The following is a 20,260-nucleotide window of genomic DNA, read 5'->3' as shown; positions in this document are numbered from 1 at the left end:
ACAGTTCTTTTCCCAGTACCGGAAGCTAACCAGACCAATCCTACAAAATGTCACCCACTTCATAAGTTGACCAGTCAGTATGTTAAAAACAACAAACTGCTCTACATGCTGAAATTATTATGGCTGGATGGGTAACAGGATGGGTGAACATTTAAAAAATCTGAATAAAAAAATTCGTTCACTGCAGACGATTCAGGCTGCACAGAAGGGTTTCTACGAAAACCTCTTGTGAGAGAAATGGTTATGATTTGGAGTCTCTCTCCTCACGCATCTGAGGCACTATCTAATTTGAATTTGACACATGTTGCCAGTGACTGAGTTTATGGTTTACACTGCTTTTAGGAATATTCCAGCAATATCACGTCAGGGACACCAGAAATGGGCTTCACACATTGTACCCATGTGAGAAAAACAAACCTAGCTTTCATCCTGACCAGCACTAGGCTTCTATTTCATCCAGCCCTACGACTATCTTAAGCCAATGTTGGGGAATGGGAGTTACATTCATTGTAGCGCTAACATCGCTTTGTGCAAGCGGGCCATGTTGACCTTTGAGGTCATGCCACTTATATATTTCGAGACATTTAATACTGTGGCTGATTTAAGCTTTTCTATGGGTATCACACGTTTTCACATACCTCAACCAGGGGTTCAATTTTTTTTAAAGCCACTTGCCACAGGGCAAGTGACCTTAAGAGAGTAACTTGTCCTGACTAATTTTCCACTTGCCCTGATTTTAAGACATAATCATGATTTAACTATGAAAGAATAAATCAACATGTATTTGATGTTTCTGTTTATTGTACTATTTATAGAAATGTGATATATAGCAAAGAAAGATAACTCTACTTTATTATCATTGGGAAATTTAATGCTTACATTATAAGCAGGTATGAAATGAAATCCAAGTTTATTTGCAGTTTGAAACCATAAGTGGAAATTATCTAGTAAGCCCACAGACAAGTAAGATACCAAAATTTGATTGCCCAAAATGAAAAATGACTTGTCCCTGACATCCGGCAATGGGATTATGTGACCTACTTAATCTTTGTGAAAGAAATACATGTAAGATGTTAATCAATATATGAGACATATTCAACATACATGAAAAGTATAAAATATCTTGAGAAGACCCCTTGTGTCTGTCGGCAGCACCTGCATTTCAGTCTGGGTGAGTCAACCATCTCTCCTGATGTTTGGCTGAGCCACCTTATTGCCATCTATAGTCTGATGTACTGTTTTCATTAGCTACTCAACCAGTGAGTATGTTTTTACTAAGGTTATAGCAATATTCGAGCAATATCCTGGCAAGGATATCAGAAACGGACTTCACACACTGTACCTACGTGGGAAACAAACACAGTCTTCAGAGTGGCTTGAACCACTTGGCTTCCCTTATGGCCCCATAAGATCAGATGGTTAGGTGACTAGACATTCAAACCCTTCATGCTGAGGCTGCATGTTCCTCATGGAGCTGAGCATCATCCACTGAGTGGATAAGTAATGAAGTGCCATGAGTATTCCCTTTGTGAATATGACACATCATACGTACCGAACAGACTTTGTTAATATTCTTGTTGATGTCATAATGACAATGATGATGACGAGTAAGTGACTGAGGTTACTTTTATGCCTCTTTTAGCAATATTCCAGCAATAACATGCCAGACACCACCAGACATGGGCCTCACATGTTGCACAGATGTAGGGATTTGAACCTGGGTCTCTGATGTGATGGGCGACTGCTTTAACCACTAGGCTACTCCACTGCCTCTGATGTTGCTGATGATGATTCAATATAACTTTGATATGGAAAGTGTAAATACACGAGATATGAATTCAAATTATTTATTTGCAATGACATAATGGATACATCTGACACTACAAAATAGACATACAAACAAAATTACAACAAAATTGCACAAATATGTTTATCAAGCTTATAAAATAAACAAACAAATAACACAGTACCAGCAAACAAGGAATCAGTATCACAGAACCATATACCATATATTACTGTAGATATGCTGATTTCATAGATAAGTCAAGGTCCTAACTCGACTCGTAAAATCTGTATCAAAATTGTATATTAGGTATACAAATTGATCTATCAACATTCTGATGGTCAGTCGTGGTCAGTCACAGTCCTCAAAATTTGACTTACCTACATTAAATACGATACATGACACAACCCCCCAAAATACAGGTCATTGTTGATTCAGACCTTGTATCCCCGAGAGCAGTGTATTGTTGCTTGCTGAAAAATTATCTCAAGCTTTTTCAGTGCTGGACACTAATACATTTCCTATCTGAATTTGACAGCAGGCCCGTACAATTATTTAACATGTTTGATGAGACACCAAGTTGTTTTTTGCATGTGGTCTACAGGTTGTACATATTACAGAGTGATTCTTGTGAGTGAGTATGGTTTTACGCCTCTTTAGGCTGCATTCCAGCAATATCACTGGGGACATCACAAAGGGCTTCACACGTTGTGCCCTTGAGAGGAATCGAACCTGGGTCTGTGGTGTAATAAGCAAATGCTACCCAACATGACCCAAGGCTGGGATATATATAACCAATTATATATGGTGCTTAGTTGTTAGGTTAATCTGATGAATACGTCTGTGTTCAGGTGGCAAAGCTTTTTATATGGATAATATTGAGGGATGCTAAACCTTTTTAGCAATGGTCATGTGTAAGTCAGCTCTTTTTCCATAATGGTAGCTACAGCTCTGGTGTTGTTCCAGACACGTTTGCTTTTATATTACTATGATAATACATCTGCATCAGCGAATACACAGTAGGGTGAAATAATACAACAAGGTCAAGATACCATACGTATCACGATACGTAGGCCATGATAATATCACAATATAAATATTTGGGGATGGGAATTCCATGGCCGTTATAACATCATGAGTCACAGTCATAACATATGCCATTTTTTATTAAAAATTATACAGCTCCCCAGGCTCAAATTTCTTTTGAAATGATATTTATATCATTTTGGAAACATTCTCATTCCAGTATTTAGCTACATTTTACCAGAGAGAAACTTGCACTATTGTCCACTGGTCTAACACCTCTGTCAATAACATTTGAGGTCTTGTAACCTTAACCAGTGATGGTACACATTATCTCACTGGATTCTACAATCAGTGATTCCACAAGCAGGTACGGGCTAATAAACCCATAAGGTTTTAACTACACGATATCATATAAACACTTCGACTTCGTAATGATGCTGTGATCATGTGATGTTCCTTCATAAAACTGGAGACTTTACCTGTGCTTTAATGTATGCATGTGATGTATGTAAACCCAAACTGGATAAAATCTACACCAGTAGACAGTGGATAAAATGACACTGCAATATCACAATATGATACATTACATGATACATTTATCGCAATACAATAAATTTCAAGATACATGTGTTCACATCAAACTGTGTGGAAATGTCTTGATTACATGTAAGGAAATTTTGTGAATATTTCAAAGCAGGTCCAAAAGGAAATGCTTGCTGCAGATACATGTCTATTATCATGATTATGACTAGTTTTACTACTAAATTTGAATTTCATGTCATTTTGAGATATTTGACTGAAATGTTGGCTAAAGTGTCAATAAACAAGTGTTGTGAGCAAGTGTCTGTTGTATTGCAAAATAAAAAATGTGTAATGAAAAAATACATTTTACCTGCATTTCTACTTCATTTTCCGATAGTGATTTTTGGCGAATTGCTACAACACAAAATTCAAAAAGACTTTTTGAAACATTTGGTACCCTTCAATCACACAAAGATGGTGTATCATTACCAACAAACTGAGATTTAGTTTTAAACCTGCTAATGCTCGTGGTCATCACTTTGTCAAACTAATATGTACACACCAGGCAACCTAATGATAAATAAAAAATATATTTTTAAAAAATCAAGAATCCTTACAAAACGTATCCAGCACATGAAATTGTATTGATGGTAACAGTTTGTCAGGATAACAGTATTTATGGTCATCAAGCATTTTGTTCTGGAGATAAACTGGTACAATTGATACACATATCTAAAACAAGATTCTCTAAATTTTGAAAACCATGGGTAATGGATGTTTGATTGGCATTTAGAAGTTGGTAGATAACATGACGATGAATGGTATGGATTTACAGAATCTTTAAAATACTACGTTTCTGGGCTATGTCTTGCCCCTTCAAGTCAAAATGTTTGGATACAGTCTCAAAGGAAAATTGTGTGAGCAACAAGTAACCATAGTGTTACAAAAGAAAGCTGACTTCTGCTACCCATCTGAATCTACATGCAATCTGATCCAATCCTGTCCTAACTTTCTCAATCTGTCCAACTTCAGGGTATGAAACTCCCTAAAATTTCAGCCACGGGAATTTGACAATAATCCATCCTTGGTGGACCGGGCAGGAAGGTCTTTCAAATGTTGTAAACTTTAGCTGCTACCTAAATCTAACAATCTTTACTACCCATCTAAATATACACACCCCTTGAATTTCTCCTCTGTGTTTAACCAACTGTAAATGTTCAAAGCAACAAGTCACAGTAAACAGAAATCTGTTACCCAAAAGAAATAATGGATTCCCCATGACAATATTCTAAATAATAAAAACTCACCATTCTCAGATGCTGGAAAAAACAATGGAATAACTTCAAGTAGCATCTGCCTGCTCAGCATCTGATTATCACACATATCACATTTCATGGAAAGTCTGTTACCAGGCTATGGATCACAACTAGAACATGTCGTCATGGCCAAACCTCCTTTCAACACCAGCAAAGATACTCTGAAACCCTCTGGCAATTGGATCTGTTACCTTCTTCCATGCATTCTTCATGGCTCGAAAGAATTTCTTGAAAGCTCCACTGTCTGCATTTTCCATCTGCTGTCTCATCTCCTGTCTCTGTTGTTGCTGTGCCCTCTTGAAGTCCTCCAAGGCCTCTTCCTGCCGAGCTATGAACTTTGACCTCATCCTTTCCCTCTCTCGCTCATGCTCCATGTTTATCCTATTGACATCATCTCGGAGAATACTTGCCTCCCTTCTAAGCCTGTCAGCCTTGTTCATCAGCTTTGCATCATAATTCTCCTCACCTCCAAATGAACGCTGTAGATCACATCGTTCCTCTTCCACAAGTGATTTCTGTGGCTCACTGACTTCGGGACCTTTCTTGACAGACACTCTATGTTCCCTTAGGGAAGAATTTGTCTGGTTGAAGCTTCCTGTCTGAGCCCCTGGACCGATACTGTTGGCTCCTGTCACACCATGAGCTTTAGGGCTACCACCATGTTCACTCATACTCTCACTTCTTTGCTTCTCAACAGCAGGAGGTGCTTTCTCCTTGGTCTGTGATGTTCCATCTTGCTGTACAGCAGGACCAAGATTCAACCAATTGTTCTCATCAATCGGAGACAGACTTTGGTCACCAAAGACATGAATCCATTCATCATCCTCCTCCCTGATGCCAAGTTTTGACAGCTTTTCCTTCATTGTTTCCAGCTTCCTTGCTTTCTGTTCCTCCTTCTGACGGAGCTCTTCCTCTGCTTCTTGTCGCAGTCTCTCCATTTCCTTCATCATCTTCTCCCGACTGATCTTGATCTGCTTCTCTTCATGTTCAGCAAAGATCCTCTCGGCTTCTTCATACATCTCGTTGGTGTAATGGCCGCCACCGTTGGCCTTGACCATGGAGTCCACTGCTTGGAGCAGTTTCTGTACATCCTGAAGGACAACACACACATCAGTGAGTTGGTGGGAAAGTTGGTGGGTGGTTGAGTGGATGGCTGAGTTGGGGTGTGTGTGTGGCTGGGTGAGTTGGTGGGAGAGTGGATTGGTGTGTGGCTGGGTAAGCTTGTGGGAGAGTTGGCGGATGAATTGGTGGGTGTATGGATGGATGAATGGAATATTGAGTTCATGGGTGAGTTGGTAAGTGTGTGGATGGGTGAGTTGGTGAACGAATGTGTTGATGGGTGAGTTGATTAGTGAGTTGGTGGGTGAGTGGATGTGTGTTTAAATGGGCAAGATAATGGGTGAGTTGATAGGTGTGTGGATGGGAGTGTGCGTGGGCAGGCATGAGAATGAGGTATGTATGCATGAGTTAATATGAGTGAGTGAGTGAGTGTACATCCTGGGTGAGTGAGGTTAGTTTTATGCTGCTCTTTGCAATATTCCATCAATATCATGGCGAGGGACACTAGAAATGGGCCTAACACAGTTTACCCATGTTTGGAATCAAACCTGGGTCTTTGGCATGACAAGCAAACGCTTTAATCACTAGGCTTCCCCAACGCCCAGTGTACATCTTGAAGGAAGTTTGTGAGTGAGGTACATACTTGGTCTACAGGATTATTGTTCAAAGTGGCATGATTGATCACTCATATTTCACCAACTTCAGTATTCCTGTGGAACAAATCCCAGTGGTGCTGACACACCTGCACATGTCATGTCACACCATGGATGGACCCACATTCATACCAATGAAACATGGATCTTCAATGAAATAATTTACCTGACATTACTGCAATTAATGTATTATTTACAATTGTTACTTGCAAGGGAAAACTAATAATATCAAATGGTGAGACCCAGTACCTTACTTACAAAATTCAGAAAGAATTTCAAAAAGAATTCATGCTAATGAACTTGTCGCACTTGTTAATGGTCTAAGGCTTTATATAGACCCTTTATATTCTGGTGTCACTGTCAATGTATCTTTAATTGTTTTGATAGTTTGTGCTAATACATATATAATTCACATGAATTAAGGATGAAAATGTATTTTCACATTTTAGGTGCCAATATGTAACCATGGTAACAAAATGCAACATCTATATCACTGAAACACTGATCAGACAGGTCCTATTGAGGTGGAAAAATAATTAATTCACTCATGCAGAGCTCAGTGTTGTGCTGCTGTCGGTATTTACGTACCTGTTCTATTTCTTCCTGTGAACCCCTGTTGTCGATACCCAGGTACCTGTGACGGCAATTCTCCAAAAGCTTTTTTAAACTCTCAGGTACGTTGCTGACATACTCATCCAAACTGACCCCATCGTGCTTCAAGTCGTCCATCCTTGTGAAGAGCACAATGAGATAATTCAGCATCTCCTTCCCGAAGATATTGATGAAGTGATTCACTGTATCATTTTCCTCTTGGGTGAATCTATCCAGTCGAATGACCATGACAAAGGCGTGAGGTCCTGGCGAGGTCATGCCAATACACTTCACCACCTCCTGTGTGATGACCTCATTGGACAAGCCAGTATCAAACAGTCCTGGAGTATCGATGACCTGCAGCTCTCGACCATAGCGACTTCCCCAGCCTAGCTGACACTTTTTGGTAATGGAGGCGCCACTGGCACTGGACTTGAAGGTCTTGCTGGACAGGATGTTGTTGCCTGTGGTGCTCTTACCAACCCCTGTCTTCCCCAACATCACAATCCTCACCTCGTTGTCCAGGAAGGACCACTCGTCTTTCTCTGTTAGAAAATAAAGACAGAATATGGAATCAGTTGAGAAAAACAGAAAGTGAGCAATTTCATGATCCAATACCATTAAAGTCTTGTCAAACAGAAAGGCTAGGTTAGGGTGAGTGAGTTTAGTTTTACATCACACTCAGCAATACTCCAGCTATATGGTTTCAGTTTGCAAATAATGAAATCTGGTCCAAAGAATCCAGTGATCAACCACATGACCAATTTTCTATACAAGTGGGATACGATAGTGTGTCTACCAAGTCCGCAAGCCTGACCACTTGATACCGTTAGTTGCCTCTATGACAAGCATGGCTTACTGAAATACCTATACTGCTGTCATGGACTGGGTGTTTACAGGTTTCATATGTGACTGTTATTGTTCCTTGCTGATCACAATATCAATCACTGGGTCACTAACTCCAGATTTCACTTAGTACAGACTAATGCAAAATGGCTGTAATATTGGAAAGCTTTACAAATTCAAGCTTACAAAAGAATGGTCTGTAAATAGTGAAATCTGACCCAACCTAATTGAATGATTCTGATGACGCCATATCAACAAAGACCATCTCCCCAATCCATTACAAGTTCTTGCAACCAGACTTGGTTATTGACAACCTGTTCTACTCATCGATGTCCATAGGTTTCCACAGCGGTAGCACTGGTACCGAACCCTCTTTAAAGTTTTGATGTCATGGCAGGTGTTCAAAAATCCCATTGCCCGACGCCTAGGACAAGTCAGTTTTCATATTGGGCAGTAAAATAATGGTATCTTACTAGTCCGTGGACTATTAGATTATTTCCAAGTGTGGTTTCAAACTGCAACTAAACTTTAATTTCTTTTCATATCTGCTCATAATGTAGCTATTACAATTTGCAATAATAATAATTTAGAGCTATTGTTCTTTGAAATTTATCACTCTTTGGTGAATAGTCTAATACAATCTAAGTAAACTTAGTCTCAGTGTATTTTGTTACATTCCACCACTGAGTCTAACAAAACCTAGTAGAAGGTCGCGTCAGGTAACCTTTGAGCGACCTATGACAGTCCAATCAAACACGAGACGGCTAAGTAGATTTAACCAATTAGACAACGGCTACTATTTAGGGATTGGAGGGACTTTCAAAATATTCAGGTCACTGGCACAGATCTCTCCACAAACAAAAATCTGCATATAACACAATTATTTGACCTACAGCATATATACGCTTTGGGGTGTCTGTTGAAATGGTTAACATTAGCTAATATTTCCGCAAGATGACATCCTTGAACATTGCCCAAAACACCATTTTCAGCGACTGTTTACTCACCATTGTCATGGTTGTATGTACGCCGTGAGCATACGCTAAATAGCATTAGGAATCGTTTGGGTACGAACCTTTTCGAGATAAAAAGTTCAAAAGGTATGTGTGAATGTCCATTTTTGCGATTTGGTAAGCTGTGTTCTGATTGGTCAATCTCAAAGGTTACCTGATGCGACCTCCCATAAGGTTTTGATACACTCAGTAGTGGGGTGTAACGAAAAGTACAGAGGAGAAGTTTACTTAGACTGAGTCCAATAAACATTAACATCAAACATTGTGTCATAAAATCAGGGCAAGTGGAAAATTAATCAGGACAAGTTACTTTCTTAAAGTCACTTGCCCCGTGGCAAGTGGCTTTCAACAAATTTTTGAACCCCTGCATGGAACTAACACCTACTGATTCTGAAAAGATTATAACAAGCAGTCCATGACAGGAAACAATGAAAAAGAAATCCTGGAAATTTTCATCAAAACTTACTGTTTTACAGTGCATGAATGCATTTAAATATCCTCCTTTCAATTGGAAGGGCATGACAAAATGACACAATTATTTAGTTTTTAATATACATGTCATAAATCGGAATATTATTTATAGTGTTCATGGTCAAGACCTGACAGTGATGGCCAGGGTTGTGAAAAAATGTATTTTGGGGAAATTGTACAACACTTACCTTTTTCCGGTGAAGGGAGGCACATGGCAGCTTCAATCTCTTCTGGTTCTGACATGGGTGACTCGATACTTCCATTTGTGTCAGCACTGTGCACCACCATTGGCGCCAATGGTTCTGGGAGTTCTGGAACTGGTGCACCTTCTTGGCTTCCATTGATCAGTTGATCAGCTGGATTACTGGAACTGGACACATTGGTTTCCATGGAGTCCACAGACTGTCTGTCTGTGTGGTGATGTGTTTGCCCTGGTGGGAACATAACAGCGCTTCCAGAATTGGTGAAATGGTTTCCACTGGAAGAAGCACCTTCCATTGGCCTGGCTGTGTGATTGGCTGGTTGTTGCCCTTGACCTTCTTGCAAAGCAGAGTCCAGAGGTCTTTCGGTTCTGTTGTGGGGCATTTCTTCATCTTGCTGTCTGTAGTCAAGGTGACGGAGCTCGGCAGCCTCCTTGGGGGCTTCGCACATCTCACAGTTGGACATCAGCTCATGGTTGATGAACGTACATCGCCCACAAGTCCACTCTGGGAAAGACAAAAATTTCTGACATAAAGCCTCGACATTTATTGTCAGTGAAAATGCAAAGTCTGATAAGAACTGTATCCATCTAGACAAACACACACTGTTCCTCTAACACATATGCGCACACACACACATATGCATGAACACACATGCTTTCTCACACACATGCACACACGCATGCACGCACGCACACACACACACAAGGAAGCAACTAAATGCATGACAAATCAATTATCAAACACACAAACAGCTAGGTAAGCAGCTTTATTGATCTAAGTAATCGACATAATTTTTCCTAATCCCAGCCAAGTACATTATATATGTAGATGCCAGATTCAAATTCTCAGTTCAGTTTTATGCACTTTGAGAAGAAGCTTCAAATTAAAGCAAACCTGCCAACACTGGCACCTGTCTAATCTGGCGCACTGTCAAAAGCAGCATAAACTTGTTGTCCTGCCATTTTACAACAATATTATTAGCACTGAAACTTTTAAGTCGGCAACTGTCTACTCCTTATTGTAGCAAGACTTTCTGGTCCTAACAAGCAATTTTAACTGTGTAAACTGGCATGGGAATGAGCAGCCAGTCAAATCATCTCCACTGTCTAATCCAGCACCCTGTCTAAACCAGCATTTTATTTCAGCCCCATGCAAGGCCAGACATGTTTCACTGTTGATATATTATTGAAAAGACTATTCATTATAGCAACAATTCCATGTATATACTGAACACCATGTTGATGATGTATCAGATATATTCTCATAACAATGTAAACGCATGTGTGAAAGGTGTATAGGTGTCATGGCATGAAATCTGTTTAAGAAGCAAATTTATTTAGAATTGACTCTCTGCAACTTGTTCATGTTTTCAGCCTTTAGTTTAGGAGATATATAACCAAAGTCTTTCTCCTGAAACTGGGTCGGCAGACATAGAAATGTCAATTACAAAAGTATTGCAATTTTTTTAGACAGGTCATGGTATTTTGGGGCAGTGGGGTAGCTTAGCGGTAAAAACATTTGCCCCAATATATACAGTATGTCACATCCATTTCTGGTGTTCCTTGTCATGATATTGCTTGAATACTGCTAGCCCTAAACCTTACCCCTCGCTTCATTTATGTTACGTGTGGTTTTAAACAAACAACCATGCATGTTAGCATAAGCTACATGTTTACACTGACGTTTATAGGAGACACTGTAGTCCTTATGAGATGATAATCATATAATTACAAATACATGTATATCTTAATAATATCATAATAGTGATTGTGTTTGAAGTGAAAGAAATGAATATATATTTACGTGTGATGAAGGGCACTCAAAAAGATGTTACGATGTCCCTTGCACATATTTTGCATGTGCGACTTTAATGATATTTTTTATCACTAAACTCGGTGAATGTCATTTCATTGAAGTTAATAATAAGTATAAGTATCATACAACAGAATCATTCAGTCAAACTGGTAGCAGTTCTTACAATTTCCAAAATACACAAATATACTCCATGATCTAAGTGTGTTTACAAGATTATCATTTTCCATGTGTTTGTCACGTTGATTCAGATATTGTAAAAATAAAACAGTAAAATTGTGCTCTGTACACACACGGAACTTAATCATGCCATTGTCACTATGATACAAGCAATTTGAACCCTGCTACATGTAAAATACTTTAATTACAACCACCATGTTCCTCATATATTTGTTTTTACACCCTGGTAGGGATTGGATTATTGATTCAGCTGCCAATGTGATGCGCATAATATCATTTGGTGTTATGCCAAGTAAACCAACAAACACACAAAAATTATAATAGCAGTGAATGATAATAATCACTTACCAGGCATTATGGAAATCTTTGATCTTTTCAGCTGTGGTCACGTCCTTACTGGGAAAATAAAACGAAAGTATTTCTTGGACTTATGTAATGAATTGGTTTCAACCTTTTCTGGGGACTGTATTTCGAAGTGACTGATATATCATAAATATATATTACAGTTAAGAAGTGTATATGGGAATTATCACACTGATTGCGTCAGAATGTATGATATGTCAGTGGTCAAGTATGTGGACACTTCAACCATCATGAACCAGGATAGGCTCCGAAATCCACTACACGTATAAATATTAAAATAGAATATTACGACATGTCGTGTTACGAAAGACGTGCTGCTGTGACATGATCCTTAAAATCTTAAACACAATAACCACTAGTTGCCATTAACAACATGTTCATACAACAGTTCCTTCGTCCTCGTGAACAGAAGTTAGACATTACAATAACGCTTCCGTATGGGCCCAACTAAGATGGCTGCGTTCTGTAAACAAGGGCGCCCTGACAGCGACTTGAATGCTGCTTCTGTGAATATTACTGCTCGAAGCGGGATATAGATACAGTATAGGCTTTAGTCAATGTCAGGTTTAAATTCATAAATGAGACTATTAACGAACTGGTCAACTCACTTGGGTGTTGTCCCTATTAGTACGTGTTATTGTTGATGTGCTGACACTACATCACATGCGCAGTGAGTAATACTGACGAAACTGGGGAATCCCCTTGCAAATATCACGTGACCCAAAGTGCGAAGTAAGATGGTTCCCGACTTTCAATGCGCGTTCTCAATTTATGTTATGATGAGACGGAGCCAAGTCTACGCGGCATCTCGTTAAGAAAATAGATCACTGTGTAGGATATGGTGGCGATAATTTTGTTTGTCACACTGTGCCATGGCACAGCAACCTAAGAAAGAAAGAAAGTATTTCTTATATTTTATTTTAGTTGAGACCATGTAACTTTTTGTAGATGGCGTTTTGGCTATTGACAACTATAAACGTCACTTTTAAATGATACTGAATATTTATTAGGTAGATCCACAGCAGATTTGCTTACAAGCCTAGATCAGCTAGATGGTTGATGGTGCCACACTTACACTTACACCTCTGCATACAATCTATACTCATCTCGGCTATGTAGTTGCCTTTAATGCTATCTTTACACACTTATTCATGTCAAAACTTATACATGTAAATATTACTCTCATTACGTAGAAATTATAGTCTATACACACCTGTCTTGTTACGGTAAACAACACTCGCTTGTCATTTATCAGCACAGCTACTGGTGCTCCACAGGGTTGTGTACATTCTCCCATTTTGTGTACTTTTCCCTGCTTGTTTATTTCCTATACAAATAACTTTACTGTTGCGGTGTTGATAATGTTAGACTGTGAAATCAGCCATATCGTGAAATAACTAAAAATGTCAGTCATTTCGTGACATGAGTAAGAGCGTCAGCACACCGAGTTATCACAAGTTAATTTGCAGCTGGGTGAACTGGGGCATATAGTTCCAGACTGCACGTTATTATTCCAGCAACTGGGTATCTGAACGTGTGTGTGTGTGTGTGTGTGTGTGTGTGTGTGTGTGCGCGCGCGCGCGTGTGTGTGTGTGTGAGAGAGAGAGAGAGAGGAGGGAGGATCGAACCGATTTTAAGTTGTTCAAGGGAGACAGGTGCTGGGCCCATCAATTACGTACACACATAATTTTGTACGTGAGAAAAAGACCCACCTACTTCTCACTGCACCCATGTAGGCTATATAGAACCTATAGAACCTAGGTCTTTCTTTGTGTCGAGCGACTCCTCACCGACTTCAAACCAACAAGAGAGCGGGCGCCGAAAAGAACATAGTTCAAAAATATTATTCACTGCATAATATGTTTTATTATATTTAGACCACAAAAACATTGAAAGTCATGAAAATATTATGATATGATCGTGTTATTGGTGGGAATCCCTTCTAGGGTCACTTTCACTTCTGGGATGCCTTTACCTAAGGTTATATGCATATATTTTGTAACAAAATCCTCATATGATGTATTTTGACTGTTATGCATAGATGACAGTGTCTCATAAGCCTTTTATGGCTGGGTGTATGTGAAAATGTAAGCGTTTATTGTATAATTATGTGCTTTACATCTTGTTTACCTATATGTGACACCTAAATAAACTATGTCTGCCTGCCTGCCTGCCTGTCTGTCTAAGAAAAGAATCTTGTCAGCTGACCCGAACACGCACCCGCCCCGTTGCTAGGCGACACACGTTGTTTCAAAATGGCGGCCCCAGGCTGACAACAAAGGCTTCTCAGAGTAACGATCAACCCCGTGGAAAGAGACGAATTGAACACACGATGCCCGTGAAGAAGAAAGGAAAGAAGAAGGGGAAGAAAGGAGGGAAGAAGGTGGGGACGCCGAGGGGTCCAGTTGACCCCCTCAAGCCGGACTATGTACCCCCGCCCCCGAAACCAGGCGAGAAGGTTGGTAGATCGACCCCACTTGTGCTTAGAATAGGAAAATCAGAGGTATTTATATCTGATGCAGCGCGCGAGAGGAGGTTTCTTTGTGGAATCTTCCACTAAAATGTTAAACTTTCTCAATCTGAGACTATTTTAAATCTTATAGTTGAGATGAATACCATGAATATCCCATCTGTACTTACAGTTTGTTTGTTATCTCACGCCGACCCGAAATGACAGGACCCGCATGCGTATAAAATATGGTTTAGTATCCACCCAGTCGACTGGACAAATGTGTCATTCCATACTGCAGAAAAACACATGTCAGGTTTCATGTTCCCCAACGATAAATCCTCACTGGTTATTGATAAGGATATTCAACAAAGGGACGTAACTGTGTTGATTCTACATCTCTGCACCAATAGCCCCGTATTTTCGGTCGTATGTATAGTTATTATTAGATTTCTAATGTGGCACACTGATATGGTAGCGTGTTCCTTTAGCAGTATTTCAAACAACGGTACAGTTACTAAACACCGGATACCTAGTGTCAAGCCACCCTAACCCTTACGGAAACCCTCAATCTTACCCTAACCCTAAACCAAACCCTAACACTAAACCTTACCCTAACCCTAACCAAACGTTAACTCGCTTGCTTTGAAGATGGCAAAAGGTGTCCGGTATTCAGTAATCTAGCCCAAACAACAAACATTAACTGTTTTCTCAACCAAAAGCTCAAGTATATGGATTGTCTGGTCCACACTCTCCGGAATCAGAGGCCATAGCAATTTATTATATGGTCTGTGCTGGAACATTGCTCACTGCGGCGTAGCAACAGCGGCAACAACAACAACGATATCAAAGGAACCAACTAATCAGCTTTGCAGACAATATTGTTTGGGACAAAGTGTTGAGTAATATATAATATGCAAGATGTGTGTAATTATTTATAACATACCGCTTTTCAGCTGGTCAAGCTTCTAACGTCGCATCCAGTGGACGAGAAAGAGATTCACGGAATCAAGGTTTCCAGTCGGGTCCTGGAACAGCTCACAGCACAGGAAGTCAGGGACCTCAGGGTCGTCTTTGAAATATTCGACTCCAGCAGTACTGGGTAAGGTGAAATACACACTTATCTTTTCCGTCGGTACTTTTAAAGTGACTTTGTACTTCCACCAATTTTTCCTTGACTCTTGTATGCACTATGAGCACGCCCCAGAGTAGCTTAGCGCCCTATATAACGCACGTACGCATTCATGTACACACGCACGTACTCACGCACGCACGCACGCACGCATACATTCAATAATTCATAGATTAGTGAATTACATGTGTTACATCTTGTGGTTTGAAGTAAATTGGTTTACATTACATATTTACATACAAACACATCAACTTCATTCTATAAACACCACAAAGAAACTCTACTTCTGCATAAGAGCACGTGTTGATTGAAATATTTGGATCCAATATCTTCATTTTCATTTCATTTCATTTCCTTGTGTTGATCTTCCTCAGTTACAATACATAGATGACGTTCATTTCGTGTTCAGGTTCTCAAATATTATGGAATTTGTTTATACATACACTGCCTGATTACAGCTGATGAATGGTCACACGCTCACGCACGCACACACACGTCGTGAATCGTGGATCCTAACCCAGCCTGTAGCTACCGTGTTACTATACCAACTTGTGCTCGCCAACTCGATTCCTTCGCTGGAACAGAGGCTATTAATATGATCTGCGTGAATCCATACGAGAGATTTATGTTTGAAAAGTACACGTAATTCAGTTGTATCGCGACGTGAGCTTAAACTTAGAATAAAACCCGAAGTGATGACGGTCTTAGACGCCTTGCCCTAGACTAACGTCTAGTCTCTGAATTTATTTAAATTGATAGAAAATAAATTTATACTTCTATTTAAATTGAAAAGGAGCCCCAATGACAAATGAGCTTCGGAACCTGAGGAAAATATATAGATCTGTTTCATTACGGGATTTAGTACATGTATTGCAGAGAGGGATGAGTAGACGGGGAAAAAGGGCGGTTCAGGGACCGTGAGACACACTGACGTTAATCCCTCTGGCAAATCTTGTGAGGACATGCATTGTGCTGACAACCTTGGAACAAAATCAGGACAATCTTGGGATTTGAAACCATGAAGATCAATATAAAACGACGTCATGTCCCGTTTTATCTAAGATTTTAAGCGGCGGCAGTGTAGAAATAAGAAATACTCGCTGAATTATGCGGACCCGGGTTCGATTCCCAACATGGGTACTATGTGTGAACTCAATTTCTGGTGTCTACCTCCGCGATAAAAGCGGCCTAAACACCACTCACTCACTCACTCACTATGTGATATCTTTGTGTCTTCATTGCAGGTTCATCGGCCCTCTTGAACTAAAAAAGGCCATGCGTGTCCTTGGTTTCAAAATCTCGCGAGAGGAAGCGAGAAGAATGATAACGGACGTTAGTCTGAAGGGAAGAGCGTGAGTTTTGCCATATGTGTCAGTATGTCATACATCAAGAGTCTTCTGACTGTCATACTGAGATTTAATTGCCCAGTAATGTCTGCATGATTCTCAGTACTGTAAGTATTCACTGTATATACGGGACTCTTCCAAAATGACTTCACTCTGCACAATTAACTAAAATATTCGTTAGTTTACTGCGTGTAAATATATATCTTCATGTTAGACGGAAGTATTTACAGCGTGCCATTTTATTGTCCATACTTACTATTCAGTTACTTTATTGGGATCCATATTTGCAATATATCTTCTAAAGTCCGGCTGGCTCAAAAGCAGACCGACGAATTGCAGTCTACCTTGAAAACTGATAAATTTATACTACTCAATAAAACGCTGATCATAATCAAAACATCAGACCAAGTCGTTGTAAACGGTATTAGAATATTAAGTCAGTATCAAAATCGTTTATAAGGGAAACGGTGAAGATCTGGGTTAGAATTGGTCTTCAGAAACCCTTGCTTGACATGATCTGCCACTATCGGGATCGGGTGGTCGTTCTCACCGACTTGGTTGTGTCATGTCATCGTATCCCAATTGCGTAGATGATTGTCGGGTCAAGACTCCATTATTTACACACCGCCGTGATATAGCTTGAATATTGCTGAGTGCGACAGCGAACAAACCAACGCATAATTTGTATGGTCGTTACATAGAGAATCTCACCCAAGTGTCTACTGATATCAAATATTTCAACACAAGCTGATAAAGTTTCGGAGGCTTGCCGAGGATATTTTTACCAATATCAACGAGTGTTGATATAATTGATATCAGTAGACACGAGGGTGAGATTCTATTTATCATCCAAAATCATTCTTCATTAGTTTTCAATTAAATGTGTGGACAGCACTTGGATTAGACTTGTAGTGCAACCATATCATAGCATTGTGACGTCATCAAGTTCATGACGTCATAGCATTGTCAGGGCATTGTGCAAAATCTACTGTCAAAGCGATATCTCCTAGGAGCTATCACATGATCTCACACAAGCGATATCTCCTGTGGAACACGGTTTTGGATGATAAATATACGATTTTACTTGGTTTCCAGGAAGATTGACTTCAACGAGTTCCTAGAGACTGTGATAGACCGACAGGGAGACAACAGAGATGTTTACGAGGAAATACTGAAAGGCTTCAACATGTTCGACACAGGTGATAATTCTTTTTATTAAAGTTTTAAGAGTGAAATACTGTAAATACTGATGAAAATAAAAATGATGTTTTCACTGAGTAGAATAACATGTTATTTCACTGAGTAGAGTATCACTTTTGCAGACTTACTCATGGTCTGACAAAGTTGATATGTTCACTCGTGGACATATCAGCTTGTCAGACCACTCGATGAAATATACATGTTTTTTGACAACATTAACAAAATATCCTCTATATATTTGGTCGTACATAGTGTGTTTGCGCAATATTATCTCTTTTTCCTACAGTCCCATTTTCAAGGGAGCCTTGGTGTATTTCAAAATGTGTTTAGAAATACATGTTCGACACAGATGAGTATTCCGCACATGCATTCTTGGCTCGTTTGTAAGGACAATAATGCCATACTTTCCCATCAATCCCGTTTTTACATGATCTTTGGTATGTTTATCAGTTTTGAGAACTCGTTGACGTGTATTGACATACTATCAGGGTAAGTTGATCTGTGAAACGCACGTAAAATCATACATCAAGGATCAGGCAGCATTCAGCTAAAATTACAATCTGTTGTGTCGAAGTATACTGAGGGAAAAAAATAAGGGATCACATGAGTGCACAGGTGTTCCTTTGTATTTTTCCAGGTTTCTTCACAAGCATTGTATTGCATAGTATGTGAAGAACCTGGAAAAAAAATTAGGGAACACTTGTGCTTTCTTGTGATTCCTTATTTTTTCCCCCAGTATATTATATTGCCTCTACATATTTTACGTTTTTGTCCTTAGACTTGACACTTCTGTGTTTGAATGTATGCTTATTGAAACAAACAGGATGAAAAATATTTTCGACTTTGGTAAATGTATGACAGGGTTTGTTTAACTGTTTACCTGTCAAACACTGACCTAACAATTAATTACAAAGGAAAACAACAAACTGCATTTCTTTAAAACCGATCTGCAAGACAGGTGATGAGTATTTTCTGTCCACAGTGCGAGACATCTGGTGTTTTTATTTTCAATAACACAGGACCTCAGATATATATGATCCCAAACACACAAATACACTCAAACATGGTTGAGTCGAACCCAGATGTGTCGAAGGTATGCTTGTCTCGAAGTAAAACCATGGTCCACGCGCATTCCGTATGTAGTCATCACTTTTCGTTTTTGTTGGAATATTGCTAACAGCGACGTAAAACTAAACTCACTCACCCGACACAACAGTGTTTGCTTCCTAATTTCACATGTTTTCATGTCATCGGTTCCCATTTGTCCAGATCGAGGCTCATTTTGTTGATCACTGGATTGTCTGGTCCAGACTCGATTATTTACAGACCGCCGCCATAAGAGCTGGGATAATGCTAGGTGCGGCGTAAAAGTAAATTCACTCACTCACTCACGTGTCCCCCACTGTGCATTACAGACCACACGGGCTCCATCTCCCAGGAGAACCTGCGCCAGGCGTGTCGAGACGTGGGCATAAAGTTTACGCAGAAGGAACTGCAGGAGATGATCGAGGAGGCCGACGTCAATGGAGACGGCGTTATTGACAAAGAAGAGTTCATCAGGATCATGCTTCAGACAAACCTGTTCTGACCTTGACCTCATGACCTCTCTATCTCTACCCCTGGACCCTGGTGCATTATTGCCTGTGTGATTCAAGAGTACACATGACCTGTGTATCAGTGAAATGATAGATGACGTATGTATCTGCTTCGGAGATACCAGGTGTACAGATGGTACCAGGGAATGAACCCTGAAGCAGAGTACAGTGCAGGTATGTCAGTATGCCAACGTGGGCTCATTCGTCACCACTCGCACCATGTCGCAACCTCCGAGAAGATCCGGTTTAACACGGGGTGGTCAGGAATGGTTGGACTGGCGCACAACGGGATTGTGTCAAACTCCTCCACAGCGTCGCCATTGCCACTCGCGCCTTGAGATACGAGCACCACCTGGATCACTGAAAGGAGTTTGGTTTTGTATTTTTGCGTGATCGGGAGTTTAATGATGATGATTTGTCAGTGTTTCATGTTGACAAGGCTGGCTTCTCAAAGCGATCTGAGCACAAAGGATACGACTAATTGCATATTGCATTTTGGAACTGATAGTAGTGAATATCTTATGATGAAAAGGGTCCTTTGGAGAAGTTCTTCCATTCATGTCGAAAGCCAAGGAATGTTGGGCATCTGAAGATCCCACACCGTATGGTCACTGATCTGATAGAACAAGCAATATTCTTTTCGTGTATATATGTGTATGTCCAACATTTTGTCTCGTAAATAAACATTACTTCGTATTCA

The 20,260-nt window shown here is 39.9% G+C and overlaps 2 protein-coding genes across 2 annotated transcripts; one reads left to right on the top strand and one right to left on the bottom strand.

Moving 5' to 3' along the window:
- Positions 1 to 1,833: 1,833 nt before the first annotated feature.
- LOC137296041 (uncharacterized) lies at positions 1,834 to 12,520 on the bottom strand. The gene is made up of 5 exons (XM_067827684.1): positions 12,447 to 12,520; positions 11,824 to 11,871; positions 9,469 to 9,987; positions 6,948 to 7,495; positions 1,834 to 5,738 (listed from the first exon to the last, which is right to left on the bottom strand). Exons 2-5 carry the CDS (start codon positions 11,828 to 11,830, stop codon positions 4,758 to 4,760), a joined length of 2,055 nt encoding a protein of 684 aa, XP_067683785.1. The 5' UTR covers positions 11,831 to 11,871; positions 12,447 to 12,520; the 3' UTR covers positions 1,834 to 4,757.
- Positions 12,521 to 14,074: 1,554 nt separating this feature from the next.
- Positions 14,075 to 20,260, top strand: LOC137296013 (uncharacterized). Its single transcript, XM_067827639.1, has 5 exons — positions 14,075 to 14,296; positions 15,244 to 15,389; positions 16,664 to 16,771; positions 17,861 to 17,964; positions 19,381 to 20,260. The coding sequence occupies exons 1-5, from the start codon at positions 14,171 to 14,173 to the stop codon at positions 19,551 to 19,553; spliced, it is 657 nt and encodes a 218-aa protein (XP_067683740.1). The 5' UTR covers positions 14,075 to 14,170; the 3' UTR covers positions 19,554 to 20,260.

Source organism: Haliotis asinina, chromosome 9 (genome assembly GCF_037392515.1).
Source record: "Haliotis asinina isolate JCU_RB_2024 chromosome 9, JCU_Hal_asi_v2, whole genome shotgun sequence".
Classification (NCBI taxonomy): Eukaryota; Metazoa; Mollusca; class Gastropoda; order Lepetellida; family Haliotidae; genus Haliotis; species Haliotis asinina.
Note: the sequence above shows the minus strand (reverse complement) of the source record. Positions and strands in the feature narration are given on the sequence as shown.

Bases quoted from the DNA above. Each gene is read 5' to 3' on its own strand.
- LOC137296013 (XM_067827639.1), top strand. From the start codon at position 14,171: ATGCCCGTGAAGAAGAAAGGAAAGAAGAAGGGGAAGAAAGGAGGGAAG. The intron at 14,297-15,243 runs GTTGGTAGATCG...ACCGCTTTTCAG, and splicing joins CCCCGAAACCAGGCGAGAAG to CTGGTCAAGCTTCTAACGTC. The intron at 16,772-17,860 runs GTGAGTTTTGCC...CTTGGTTTCCAG, and splicing joins GTTAGTCTGAAGGGAAGAGC to GAAGATTGACTTCAACGAGT.
- LOC137296041 (XM_067827684.1), bottom strand. The intron at 7,496-9,468 runs GTAAGTGTTGTA...ATTTTCTAACAG, and splicing joins CCTCCCTTCACCGGAAAAAG to AGAAAGACGAGTGGTCCTTC. The intron at 5,739-6,947 runs GTACGTAAATAC...GTTGTCCTTCAG, and splicing joins CACAGGAAGAAATAGAACAG to GATGTACAGAAACTGCTCCA.